The sequence below is a fragment of the Lepidochelys kempii genome, chromosome 6 (assembly GCF_965140265.1).
Source record: "Lepidochelys kempii isolate rLepKem1 chromosome 6, rLepKem1.hap2, whole genome shotgun sequence".
Taxonomy (NCBI): domain Eukaryota; kingdom Metazoa; phylum Chordata; order Testudines; family Cheloniidae; genus Lepidochelys; species Lepidochelys kempii.
This window is the reverse complement of record NC_133261.1, coordinates 49,647,776-49,661,477: the sequence shown is the minus strand read 5'-3', so window position 1 is coordinate 49,661,477 and position 13,702 is coordinate 49,647,776. Positions and strand designations below refer to the sequence as shown.

The 13,702-nt window shown below is 43.2% G+C and overlaps 1 protein-coding gene across 4 annotated transcripts in view; it reads right to left on the bottom strand.

Moving 5' to 3' along the window:
- The window catches only part of TPCN2 (two pore segment channel 2), a 57,075-nt gene that overhangs the window by 14,571 nt on the left and 28,802 nt on the right, over positions 1–13,702 (bottom strand). For 3 of the 4 annotated variants that reach the window (XM_073347860.1, XM_073347863.1, XM_073347862.1), the window contains 5 exons: positions 8,409–8,495; positions 6,886–7,005; positions 6,383–6,442; positions 6,171–6,299; positions 4,674–4,723 (listed from right to left, as the gene is read on the bottom strand). In XM_073347860.1, the coding sequence (XP_073203961.1) occupies positions 4,674–4,723; positions 6,171–6,299; positions 6,383–6,442; positions 6,886–7,005; positions 8,409–8,495 (446 nt within the window). The remainder of the gene's footprint in view (positions 1–4,673; positions 4,724–6,170; positions 6,300–6,382; positions 6,443–6,885; positions 7,006–8,408; positions 8,496–13,702) is intronic. The other variant, XM_073347861.1, reaches the window with a different exon arrangement.

The window sequence follows — 13,702 nt, the reverse complement described above, 5'->3', positions numbered from 1 at the left end:
CCGAACCTGCCGAGGAGTATGCTGCATCCATGCTGAGCCCAGCTACTACTAACTCGTGAGGGAAGAGAGAAGCTAGAGTCACGGCACTGCACTTCATTACTGACAGACTGGCAGAATGCTCAACCCAGTTAGATTCCTTTTCTAAAGTCCATGTTAAAAATGTGTGTAGATAGCAAGCAGACCTCATAGGATATTTCAATTAAAATACTCCAAGAAACACATTCAAACTCTTCTTCTATTTTCAGTGATAATTCCTTACTCATAAGGATTTCTTTTTATCCTTCCAAGTAGTAACTGACTTTCACAGTTGATGAATGGCAATGAAAAATATGAAGAGTGCTCTGCATATAATAGATCCCAGAGTAGGATAGTGCAGTTGCAGAGGGATGTGCATTATTGGCTACTAATACATTAATATAATTGGTTTTGCTGCACTCAGGCTTCAAACTACACACTAAATTCATACATCCTACCATGCCTTATTGCTTAACTAAAACAGCATTCTGCGCATTACAGGGTCACATTTGAAAACTCAGTGCTAATAATAGTTGGCTTTTACATTGGAACAGTATGTGCTTCTGTTGCTGGGAGGGGAAAAAGGCTACTAGAAAATGGAAAACTCTCCAACAAATAAGTGAAAATTCCAAAGCCATGATTCAGGTAGCAAAGATACTCAATCCAAATCCTACAGCAAGAACTAAGAAATACCAGCACAGAAGGCATATTCTGGAAATATTTTAATACACTTCCAGTTATGTCTACACTGTGATAAAAAACCAGCAGCACCAAGTCTCAGAGCCTTGGTCAGCTGACTCAGGCTCACAGGACTCAGGCTGTGGGGCTATAAAACTGCAGTGTACATGTTCAGGCTCAGGCTGGAGCCAGGGGTCTGAGACCCCCAAGAGCGGCGAGGGTCCCAGAGCCTGGGCTCCAACCTGAGATCGAACATCTACACTGCAATTTTATATTCTCTTACCCCTAGTCAGCTGACCACCTGGGCCAGCCATGGCCACGCCATAGGTTTTTTATTGCAATGTAGATATACCCATGCAGACCCAACAATCAGCTAACACACTGTAACGGACATCTCAAGATTCATTCTGATCCACCTGGGTTGCATTTTCTTTGGGGCAGGGACATTCCTTTCACCTGGTGGTGGGTGGGTGTGTTAGTGCCAAGCACAATAGAGCCTCAGATCCCTGACTTGTGCCTGTGGATGCTATTGCAATACAAATAGGATATCAAATAATTAGCACTGTCAAACGATTAAAAAAATTAATCGCTATTAATTGCACTGTTAAACAATAACAGAATACCATTTATTTAAATATTTTTGGATGTTTTCTACATTTTCAAATATATGGATTTCAATTACAACACAATACAAAGTATACAATGCTCACTTTATATTTTTTTTTTATTACAAGTATCTGTACTGTAAAAAAACAAAAGGAATAGTATTAGGTGAATTGAAAGATACAAGTACTGTAGTGCAATCACTTTCTCATGAAAGTTGAACTTACAAATTTAGAATTATGTACCAAAAAAAAAAAAACTACATTCAAATATAAAACAATGTAAATTTTTAGAGCCTGCAAGTCAACTCAGTCCTACTTCTTGTTCAGAAAAATTCTCAGACAAACAAGTTTGTTGACAGCAGTAGATAATGCTGCCCGCTTCTTGTTTACAATGTCATCTGAAAGTGACAACAGGCATTCTCCTGGCACTGCTGTAGCCGGCGTCGCAAGATATTTAGGTGCCAGATGCGCTAAAGATTCATATGTCCCTTCATGCTTCAACCACCATTCCAGAGGACATGCGTGCATGCTGATAACGGGTTCTGCTCAATAACAATACAAAGCAGAGCGGACTGACGCATGTTCATTTTCACTATTCGAGTCAGATGCCACCAGCAGAAGGTTGATTTTCTTTTTTGGTGGTTCATGTTCTGAAGTTTCCGCATTGGAGTGTTGCTCTTTTAAGACTTCTGAAAGCATGCTCCACACCTCATCCCTCTCAGATTTTGGAAGGCACTGCAGATTCTTAAACCTTGGGTCAAGTGCTGTAGTTATTGTTAGAAATCTCACATTGGTACCTTTGTTGCATTTTGTCAAATCTGCAGTGAAAGTGTTCTTAAAATGAATATCATGTGCTGGGTCATCATCTGAAACTGCTATAACATGAAATACATGGCAGAATGCGGGTAAAACAGAGCAGGGGACATACAATTCTCCCCCAAGGAGTTCAGTCACAAATTGAATTAACGCATTTCTTTTTAACAAGTGTCATCAGCATGGAAGCATGTCCTCTGGAATGGTGGCCGAAGCATGAAGGGGCATACTAATGTTTAGCATATCTGGCCCGTAAATACCTTGCAATGCTGACTACAAAAGTGCCGTGCAAATGCCTGTTTTCACTTTCTGGTGAAGTAAATAAGAAAAGGGCAGCAGCATCTCCTGTAAATGTAAACCAACATGCTTATCTTAGTGATTGGCTGAACAAGAAGTAGGACTGGGTGGACTTGTAGGCTCTAGAGTTTTATATTGTTTTGGTTTTGAGTGCAGTTATGTAACAAAAAATACCTATCTACATTTGTAAGTTGCCCTTTCATGACAGAGATTACACTACAGTACTCGTATGAGGTGAATTAAAAAATACTATTTCTTTTGTTTATCATTTTTACAGTGCAAATATTTATAATAAAAATATACACTTTGATTTCAATTACAACACAGAATATAATATACATGAAAATGTAGAAAAATATCCAAAATATTTAATAAATTTCAACTGGTAATCTATGGTTTACCAGTGCGATTAAACCTGTGATTAATCGCGATACATTTTTTTTATCACGATTAATTTTTTTGAGTTAATCACGTGAGAGTTAACTGCAATTAATTGACAGCCCTACAAATAACAATGATGTGCATTCACAAATCAAGGGGCAAAATTAAGCCCAAATTTATCACATGCATTTGTGTGGGAAATTCATTAAATTCAGATTTCAGAGTAACAGCCATGTTAGTTTGCCTTTGCAAAAAGAAAAGGAGTACTTGTGGCACCTTAGAGACTAACCAATTTATTTGAGCATGAGCTTTCGTGAGCTACAGCTCACTTCATCGGATGCATACCGTGGAAACTGCAGAAGACATTATATACACACAGAGACCATGAAACAATACCCCCTCCCACCCCACTGTCCTGCTGGTAATAGCTTATCTAAAGTGATAATAAAGTTGGGCCATTTCTAGCACAAATCCAGGTTCTCTCACCCTCTGCCCCCCCCCCCCCCCACACACACACAAACTCACTCTCCTGCTGGTAATAGCCCATCCAAAGTGACCACTCTCTTCACAATGTGTATGATAATCAAGGTGGGTCATTTCCAGCACAAATCCAGGTTCTCTCACTCCCTCACCATGCTCAAATAAATTGGTTAGTCTCTAAGGTGCCACAAGTACTCCATTAAATTCAGAGAAGCCACTGTACATAGCCTGTTCACAGCTATTAATATGCTTCTGACAGAGTTTATTCAATCATCACGTTTAACTCCGATATGTCATTTGAAAGGCATTCCAAACCAAACAGTTTTTCTAGCTCTGACAGCTAATTACCAGTTACCTAATGCCACTCAAAGACTGCTATACGAAATAAGACTCTGAAAATACCTACACTAAAGTGGGATAAAATTCATATGAAAATTTCTTTTAAAAGTTGGCCCTTCAACTCAGAGGGAAGTAAATAAGTGCCGGAGTCCATTAAAAATGACTGTCACAATAAGATGGAGACAGACTATTTTTCCAAAAGTAAGCGGAAGCAGATCACAAGTATGACTGTTTAAAGCAAGAGTCAGCTGCAGTAGCATGCAATTTTTAAAGGAGCATCTATGATTTTTTTCTTCTACTTAAGCGAAGAGAGTCACTGAACAGTCTTAGCTCATGAGCCATGAGAAGCAAAGAGCAGTAATTACACCACTGCTTGGTTACTGTGTGCATATATTTTAAAAATCTTTTACTCCAACAGATGAGAGATAAGAGAAATTCTGTATCTACATCAACTTATTTCTACAACAAAAGTCAAACTTAAAGCTACAGTGAAAGTTGTGATAAGAGTCTACACAGTTAGGTTTAACTGTAGCCTGTTACAGAAACAGAACAAGGTTAGCACCAGTTAATGTTTGCACTACATTAAATTTCATTTCATACACTTTTTAGAAAACCGCTAAAAAGGGACACAAGCTATTTCTCCAAATCTACTCTGCTTTCATTCTAAGCCAGCCCTCAAGGTACATATATTCATCCTTCTATCAGAACAGCAGAATAGCTTTTTCAAATTCTGTCAGAGATCGAACAGAACAGTATTCTCCCAATTCTCTGTATTGCCTGACCTCTAGTGACTGCAGAAGTGAATTATTGAAGCTGCTTTTAACAGGTTTGGCACCTTATGCTAGGTAGCGTTGTTTTGGGGTTTTGTTTAGTAGGTCTGGCAAGTTAAGCAGCTATATGTACACAAATACCTAATGTGTATCATGTTTATAAATAGTTGTCCCTGGATACTGTACCAATGAGAGTACATGTGAGCCATGCAATTTTTGACCAGGATCTTTTAAGTCCCAACACCTTATGCTACAATTTTCAGAAGAGCTATAAATGCTTATGAAGAATACATACCAGCCTGGATGAGGAAATCCATACACAGCAAAAGTTGAGACCTCCAAAACCTTTTATTACAAAAGAAAAGAAGCAAAACTGCAGCAACTCTGATGTTTGTTTTGTGAATTAAAGTCTCAAGAACTTTGACCTCAAAAAAAAAAACCTCAAACTTCTTCCAAACCGACAGTGACAGCAGTTTTAGTCAGTAATTTGACTTGCTATAAAGCTAGGTAATTGTCAGTTTCAGCTAGCAGATCACAAAATTACTCCTGCCTCCCCACCCAAGTCCAGTGGTGGGAAGTAAACCTTACTTCTTGTACAGAAATAAGTTAAAGTGCATGCAGGGATTTTGTTTAGGCATAGGACTTAGCAGCAGACAGACCAGCCGTTTCAGAGCTGCAATAATAGTTTCAGAGAAACTAATTCTATGGAATCCAAGTTGAAATAGCAAGTTTTAGAATTTAGAATAAATTAGAATTTTTCACCTAATCTTTGAGAATACCATTTGTGAAACAACTTTGAAAATATAAACAAAACAAGGTTTTTACTACTGTTCTACTAAGAGATCTTATAGAGTATTGAGAATTGGAGGTTTTCAGAGGTGCCTAAGAAAGGTGCCCACATTCTATTGTATTTAAATGGAATTTATGCCCCAACGTCCTTCAGCACCCCAGTCTGGGTGATTACAAAGGGCAACTGAAAAATGTTCTCCATTTAAATCCAGTGTGCATGAACAATTCTCCTCCCCCCACATTAAACTGGAAAAGGCTTCTTGTTTTAAAGCCAGAAGTTTAAACACCAACCTGTTGGCCTCTTGGGCAAAAACTATCTAAACAAACATACTTTGCTAGCTGGGCAAAAAGCAAAAGGTGGCTCTTAAGTGGGTACAGAATACCAAATTTAGATCTGGTCTAAGAAAGTGTAAATCCTTGTATTACACAAGGCTTGAATCTGGTCTCAGCTGTCCAGCGAATTCCCTTCTTTCATCAAATAACTATAAGAATGATTAGTCTGCTACTCCCCACCCAAATGGTAAGGTTACTACAGATTATGTAAAATGCAATACCTCCTCTCATTGTTATTTTTGTTTGAGAGACTTGAGCTTTTCAGATTTAACACGGAGGAGACTGCATATGGAGAAGCTCACAACTCCAAATATCTATCCAAAATGAGCGGTAAAATATATCTATTGATATCCTGGAATATCAATATGGTTTGAGTGTATATAAATATGTAGATCTCATCACTGAAGGGTAAATTTTTGACCTAGTGAAAGCTACATGCCAACCAGTAGTAGTGAAAAATGCTTCCACAATGTTGTATCTCAGAACAATGCAGAACCTTTAGCGGACAAGACAAAAATTTAATTTCAATATGAAAATGTATTGATCAGTTTCTCACATATGCCAAGACTGTATAAATCATTATCTCTCTGACTCAAACAAATAATGTTGACATTAGAGCTGGGTCATCCTAGAAACTCACTTTCAAGAACTTAGTTACCCAGGAACTTACCAGCAGAATAACAGTCAGAAATCCATCAAATCTATTGCTTGGGTACGATATGTATCTTTTAAATCCCATTGCCAGTATTTTCAGCAGCATTTCCAGCAGATAGTACAGGATAAAAAAACAATTTATAGCCTAAAAGGTGTAAAATGAAGAACATCCTTAGAATTAAGCTTTGAGAAGCAACAGCAACCACATAAGACATTGATACTTCTTACCCCCAAGAAGTAGTCATCCCGTTCAGAAAGCTGCTTATCTGCATCCATTACCAAGATGACCTGGAAAAACAAAAAACCTCTGGTGAATCAACAGTTGGCTGCTGTACCCTAGAGAGCAAAAATGCACCACATCAAATCAAGACTAGCTCCCCGCCCTGGCCCTGAGATAGTAGGGCACTTTAAACACTAGGGAAAAAAAAATACAATTGCTTATTCACTTCTCTGTGCCTCAGCTTCTCCTTCTGTAAAATGGGGGGCAATGATATTGATCTCCTTTGTAAAGCACTTTGAGATCTACTAATTAGAAGTACTATGCAAGAGCTAGTTATTATTATACTCTGCAGACTCCTTTCCAAACAGAGAAATTATTCCTTAGTTTTAAATATTCTGGGCAAGATTAAACAATGCATAATAGAGACCTCTACACAACGTGGTGGTAGGAATACAGAGTAATGTACAAAACTAAATCCTGTTCTGTTTCTGATGCAAAAATCAATACTTACACAGATAGAAACAATGTTTGCTAGTGCTACAACGTTCCCTAAGTAGCCAAAGAAGTGATGGCCAAAAGCAAACTGCACTTTCTGCAGAAAAGGAGACTGGTACTCTGGTGTGGGAGGATGCTGAAAAGAGAAGAACAGTCATTTTTGAGACTCAGAGTCTAAATCCTTTGTTAGAAGGAGTAGGGAGAAAGGCCCAATTTAAGAGAAAAATAAAGTATAAACTCAGCCCCAGTGTAAGCAGGGAGCAAAACTCCACTGAGCTCAAATTTCAGAGACATTGCATACGTTTATGGCAGGACTGAATTTGTTCCTAAAACCCAGTCTATACATAAAGTTGTATCAGTTTAACTAAAGGTGTGATTTTTTAAACCAGTTCAGTCATATTGGTGCCAAAAACCATGTGAATGCTGTTATTTTGGTTTAGGAAAAGTTTGTTTTGATTTACTTTATGTTGATTAGGAATCTGTTTAACCTAAACCAAAGTAAGCTCACCTTAAACCGAAATACGAGTGTCCAGACAAGGGTTTGCACCAGAGTTTATAATGAGTTTTTAAAACCAGTTTAAGTTAAAATCAATGCAGCTGGGTGCAGACAAGCTTTAAGCCCAGTAAAACTTTGACTTCATTCAAGAACTGGGAGGCAAGACTTCTATTGAAGAAGGCTTTGACATCATCCTCCAAAAGATAAACATATGGGGACAATGAATTGCCTTAAAATGGGACTCTCTCACGGTGGTAAAACTTTTTAAATGCCTCACACATTTCATCACAAACCTATTTACCATGTGTGTTTTTTGTTAGTTCCCCTACGTATTTCTAATGATCAAAAATGGTGCACCATTTGCTCATCTTCTTGTTAATCCTCCCTGGAAACAATAATTATAAATTTGCAGTACTGTTCCTTTCTAGTGTATTTATTGGTCTAGAGACCAACTGCTGAGGAGACTGAATAAATGCTCTTTGATGTAATGCTATTGACAGATTATTTTTTTAAAATGTGAAATGGTTTAATTCTTCTAGCACAGTCCAGTCACTTAAACATAAAGTTTATACGTGGTAGTTTACATTTCCCCAAAAGTTTGTTTGTAAGTTAGCTGTTCTCTCTTATAAGGGCTGGAAATGCAAAGTCTCTCTCCAAATCATCTTCCATTTGCTTATTACTAATCATATCTTCTAATATAGGAAAATTTACACCCATTTTGCTTAGTCGAATCACTTAAGAATTCCAAAGATAAGAAGTATTACAAACATTTTTGTTTGGCTTTTATTTGGATATGTTTTTTGGGGGGGATGCATTTAATGTTTTAAAAGTGACCATCTGACTGAAAATCAATGGAATCTGCCACTATAAAAACCATTTACAAATAACACAGTGAACACACCATGTAATCGATGACTCTTCACCGCTCCATATATATGTACTGTCTGCTCAATTTCATGTCTTCACAGCCAAAGCTTGCTATTTACTGTTGTGCAGAACTGCACAGATTAACAGTGCTATATAAATAATGGTCATGCACATACCTGTTTAACAGGATCTTTGTCGAGTTCATCAAAGAGTTTCTGAAACAGGGCAGCTGACAGTATGCCATGAGGGCATGACCGAACTGTCTTTACATACAAGAGAAACACAAATCAACATCTGTGTTTAATAGATCTGCAGGGAGGGCAGATGCCTGAAGACTATATCAGTACTTAGGGAGGCAGCAGGCTCCAGTAGGCAAGGCACTGGATTAGGAGCAGTGGTGGATTAGCCACTGCGCCCATGCCCAGGGGCTCTGGCCACCAAGTAGGTGGGGAAGAGGAAGCTCCCAAGCCCAACCCCGCTCCACGGCAGCAGCTACAAGATGGAGAAATCTCCACTCCAGCGGCCCCCAACCCCGTCCCTGGAAGCAGCCACAGGATGGGGGAAGCCTCCTCCTGCCTCCATTGGCCTCCAACCTGGTCCCTGACAGAAGCCCCAAGATGTTGGAATCTCCCCACCCCAGCAGCCCCTGACCCAGTCCCCGGCAGACGCTGCAGGGCAGTGGGAGAAGTCCCCGCCCCCCCAGCATCTCCCCCCCTCATCCCTGTCAGAAGCTGCAGGGCAGCAGGGCAAACCCCCATGCCCAACCTGCTCTCCAGCAGTAGTGCCGGGCGCGCAGGAAGGGAGAAGCCCTAGCACCCCGACCCTGGTCCCCTGCAGAAGCGCGGGGAGGTGTGGGGGTGGCAGAAGAAGCCCCAGCACCCAGACCCCCGCTGCGGCCCTGAGACTGGAGGAGCTCTCACTCCCTGCTGCAGTCCCCATGCCGTGGCGTGAGGACAGAGCTTCTCTGGTCTTGTGGCCACAGTGCGGGGGTGAGGGGGAGGGGGGGAGAAAGGAGCAAAAGGGGTTGCGGGACTGCAGTGGTGAGGGCAGAAGGGGTGGGGCTATTGGCGGGGCCACAGGCAGAAGAGGAGTGGAGCCGCAGACAGAAGGGGTAGGGAGGGGCCCCCCACTGAGGGGTGAATTAATTATGACAACAGGAGAGCTCTCTCCCTTTGGCGTAGAGCGGCTACACTAGAGATCTTACAGTGGTGCAGCTACACTGGTACAGCTGTGCCGCTGTAAGCTCTCTAGTATAGACATAGCCTTAGACCAGTAGTTCTCAACCTGCAACCTGCTTGCGACCCAACCAGCACACAGCTGTGCAGCCCATGTGACATCCTCAGGGCCATACAGGTAGCGTATATATTGTTTGGATGCATCCCACATAACACACAGAGAGCTGCATATGCAGCCCGCAATGGTAAACAGGTTGAGAACCACTGCCTTCAACTCTGAACTTTCAAAACACAGGTGTCTAAAACACTTAACCAATAGTGTGATTGACTTTGATGCTGACCTCCCATTTGAATGAGTTGGTTGACTATGGATACCTTCTGTCCTATATTCCCCCACGTACTCCTGCTCTGAGTAACTGAGACTAGAATGGACAACCAAGGGAAACAAAATATATATACTTTTTTTTTTAAAACAACCTCCATTTCATTTCATTGTGACATCTGGCTCCTGCTGCTCTTTAACTAAACCTACTTCAAGAGTCTTTAATTTGGTTTTATGTAGAGTTTAATACACATATGTTCATATACAACGTACTTTCCTAAGATGTCACATGCAATACCTGTTGCAAGAGTGTGTCCCTAGAAAAGGCTGTGACACTGACAGAAAAGCCAACTTGGTATGACCCATTACATTTCAACGCCTCTTGTTAAACTGTTATCAAGACAATCTACTTGTATGTGAATTTCAAAGAGATGTACTAAACCGGCAATCATTAGCCCATTCATTTGTAGTAATGGGAATCAAGGGTAGATGCTAAGTGTACTTGTTTATCTATATATTGTAAGAAATTTAACAAAGTCACCAGATTAGCTTGTAGAGGCTACTTCCCTTTCATGTCTTACTTGTTTTATATTATGCATGTGGATGGTTTAGTTTAACCTTAAGATCAAAGATGTAAGATACAGCAGATTAACTATGCTATATATCTTTTAACTATGCAAAAGAAAAATGCTGCTTTTAACCATCCTAATTTAAATGAAACAAGCACAGAAACAGTTTCCTTACCTTGTCAAATCTTTTTTTTTTTTTTAAACTTTCCCTTTATTTGTTTAGTAGTTTACGTGTAACACAATACTGTACAGTATTTACTTTTTTTTTTTGGTCTCTACTGCTGCCTGATTGCGTAACTCTAGTTCCAAATGAGGCCTGTGGCTGACCTGTCAGTTCATAACTCTGGAGTTCATAACACTGAGGTTTTACTATACTGCAGGAAACTAATAATATTATCTATATTGTCTTCAACTGAATTATCTATGCTATGATGAAGTACCAGCTAATTGCCTTAATTGAATGAAATATGTAACTAGTTTACCTGTGTATGCCTATGGAATAGAAGATTAGCTACAAAGCAACAATCTGCACTGCCTAGTCTATCTTGGGAGGTCTTGCTGTGACGAGAGGCTCGCCTGCCATCTCAGATCTGCTTAAAAAACTTTAACATGGAAGGTCTAAGCCAAGGGTCTCAAACTCAAATGACCACAAGGGCCACATGAGGACTAGTGCATTGGCCTGAGGGCCACATCACTGACACCCCACCCCCGCTGACCCCAGCCCCGCCCCCACTCCACCCCTTCTATGAGGCCCCGCCCCTGCCCTGCCTCTTCCCACCCCTTCCTGTCCCCCTTTCAACCTCTTCCCTAAAGTCCCCACCCCAACTCTGCCCCCTACCTGCCCCCAGGGGGTGCAGGTGGTGTGCAGGGTATGGCAGGGGCTAAGGGCAGGGAGTTGGGATGTGAGATGCAGGAGGGGTGAGGGGTGCGGCAGGGGGCTCAGGGCAGGGAGTACAGGAGGTGTGCAGGGTGCGGCAGGGGGCTCAGGGCAGGGAGTACAGGAGGTGTGCAGGGTGCGGCAGGGGGCTCAGGGCAGGGAGTACAGGAGGTGTGCAGGGTGCGGCAGGGGGCTCAGGGCAGGGAGTACAGGAGGTGTGCAGGGTGCGGCAGGGCGCTCAGGGCAGGGAGTTGGAGTAGAGGGTGCAGGAGGGGTTCGGGGTGCAGGCTCCGGCCTGGCGCCACTTACCGAGAGCGGCTCCAGGGTGGCAGCGGTGCACACCGGAGCCAGGGAAGGTTCCCTTCCTGCCCTGGCCCAGCTCCACTCTGCTCCGCTCCAGGAAGCGGCCAGAACCACATCCCTGGGGGTGGGGGGAGAAGCTCCATGTGCTGCTCTTGCCGCTCCTCCAGGTACCTCCCCCGAAGCTCCCATTGGCCGCAGTTCCCTGGTCCTGGCCAATGGGAGATGTGGGGGGGGGTGCCTGGAAGCAACAGCAACACACAGAGAGCCCTCTCCCCCCCCCCCCCCCCCCCGGCCAGGTCCGCAGGGACATGGTTCCGGCCACTTCAGGGAGCGGCGCGGGGCTCGTGGCACCACGGGGGGCAATCCCACCAGCCAGATCCGGCCCATGGGCTGTAGTTTGCCCACCCCTGGCCTGGAGGTAGGCAGAGGGGTGGATGCGGCCCTTGGTCTCAGCCATAAGACTGAGGTCTCCAGGTTTACCCTGGAAAGACTTTTACAACTCAGCAGCCTCACCATCTCTGGTATGAAACTGACCTAAGGACTTTACATATATCTGTATGTATATTGATCTTTTAACCACTGCAACTCTCTTCTTTCTTTTTCCTTTTATTTTTAAACCTTTAGTCTTTTAGTTACTGAAGGACTGGCATTTGCGTGAATACTGGATAAGATCTGAGACTCATACTGACCTGGGGATAAGTGTTCCGTCCTTTGGGATTGGTGAACATCACATAGGGCGAATCAAGCTTTCAGTAAACCCTCACTATATTAGACTTGCCTGTCTAAATGGGGACCAAGGGCTGGACTTCTTAAAGGGGACTGTATACAGCTTCTTGTTAACCAATGTGGTGTTACAGAAGCTGTTTTGTTACTGGCTTGGTGAATCTAATTATAGAATAAACGACCAGTTCTGGGGATTGTCTGCCCTATTTCTTGCAGTCTGCCCATTCTCAGCATGGCCCATCCAGGCACCCAGTCACAAAAGCATTACCAGGTAACATTGTTAAGGATGTTGTGACAATGCCTGTGACAGAATACATGCACTGCTGGTTTGTTAAGACCATCACTGGATCAGAGTTTACGTCTTCCACTCTTAAAAAATGGCGTTTGAACTGTGACAGAAGTCAGGCCTTTACAGAGTAGATTTTCAACTTCATTGCTTAAACTTAAGCCTCCAACAAGCCTTACTAATGCCAAAAAGGAGCTAACCATGGGCATGCTATCACCTATAGTTTAGCCCTGGTTCTCCTTAGGGCATTTCAAATGCTAGAAGAAAATACTGTAGAAAGCCATGTTCTAGCACATCTAGGTTTGCTCTTCTCCTAGAGCTAAAATGTGCTTTGAGGCATTCAAATGAGCAAGTCTGACACTAGGACAGTGTCATTACTTTCACTGACCCATCATTATCTTTCACTGACCTTTGCTTTCTCTGTCCCTTCACATGGGAGAGACAACACTAACTCCTCCCTCCCTGCCCACTACACTGAAGAGTGCATAACTGTAAAGGAGCGGACTCACCCCTGCGGCACCTCCTGCTGGTCGTCCTTGGGAATTAGCTCTTTTCCAGACTGGAGCGCCCTCTGCAGGCCGGTGATCTGCACAGCTCTGGCCCCCGTGTCCCTCACAGACCCTGGTGCCCCTTTCTCTGGGGTTCTGCCCCCTGGCAGTACCCCCACACTCTGCCTCTGGGTCTCCCCTTCCTGGGGAACCCCCAACCCACTATCCCTACCTTGCCTCAGTCTGGGCTACTGCCAGTCATCACCAAGCCCCCGCTTCCTGGGGCAGACTGCAGTGTAAAGACCACTCATCATAGGAAAGGGAGTTCAGACCTGTTGCCTTCCTCTAACTCCCAGTACCTCTATGGGCCTTGGACCAGGCCCTACAGCCTGGGGAGTTGCCAGCCTGGAGCATCCCTGCTCAGCCTTCTCCTTCCCCAGCACTGCACCACCCTCAGTATCCTGTCAGGCAGGAGCCAGGCCCTGCTCTCTCCCAGACTGGAAAGAGACTCCTTGGGCCTCTGGCTCACAGCCTTTTTATACAGGCCAGCTGGGGCCTGACTGGGGCGTGGCCCAGCTGCTTCCCCAATCAGCCATCCCCAGCCACAGCCCTCTCCAGGGCTGCTTTTAACCCCTTCTGTTTTAGGAGCAGTGTAGCCACCCCGCTGCAGTAACCCTAACATCTGGTCATGGCTTCAGAGATTTGAGAGCCACATTACACTGAGAAT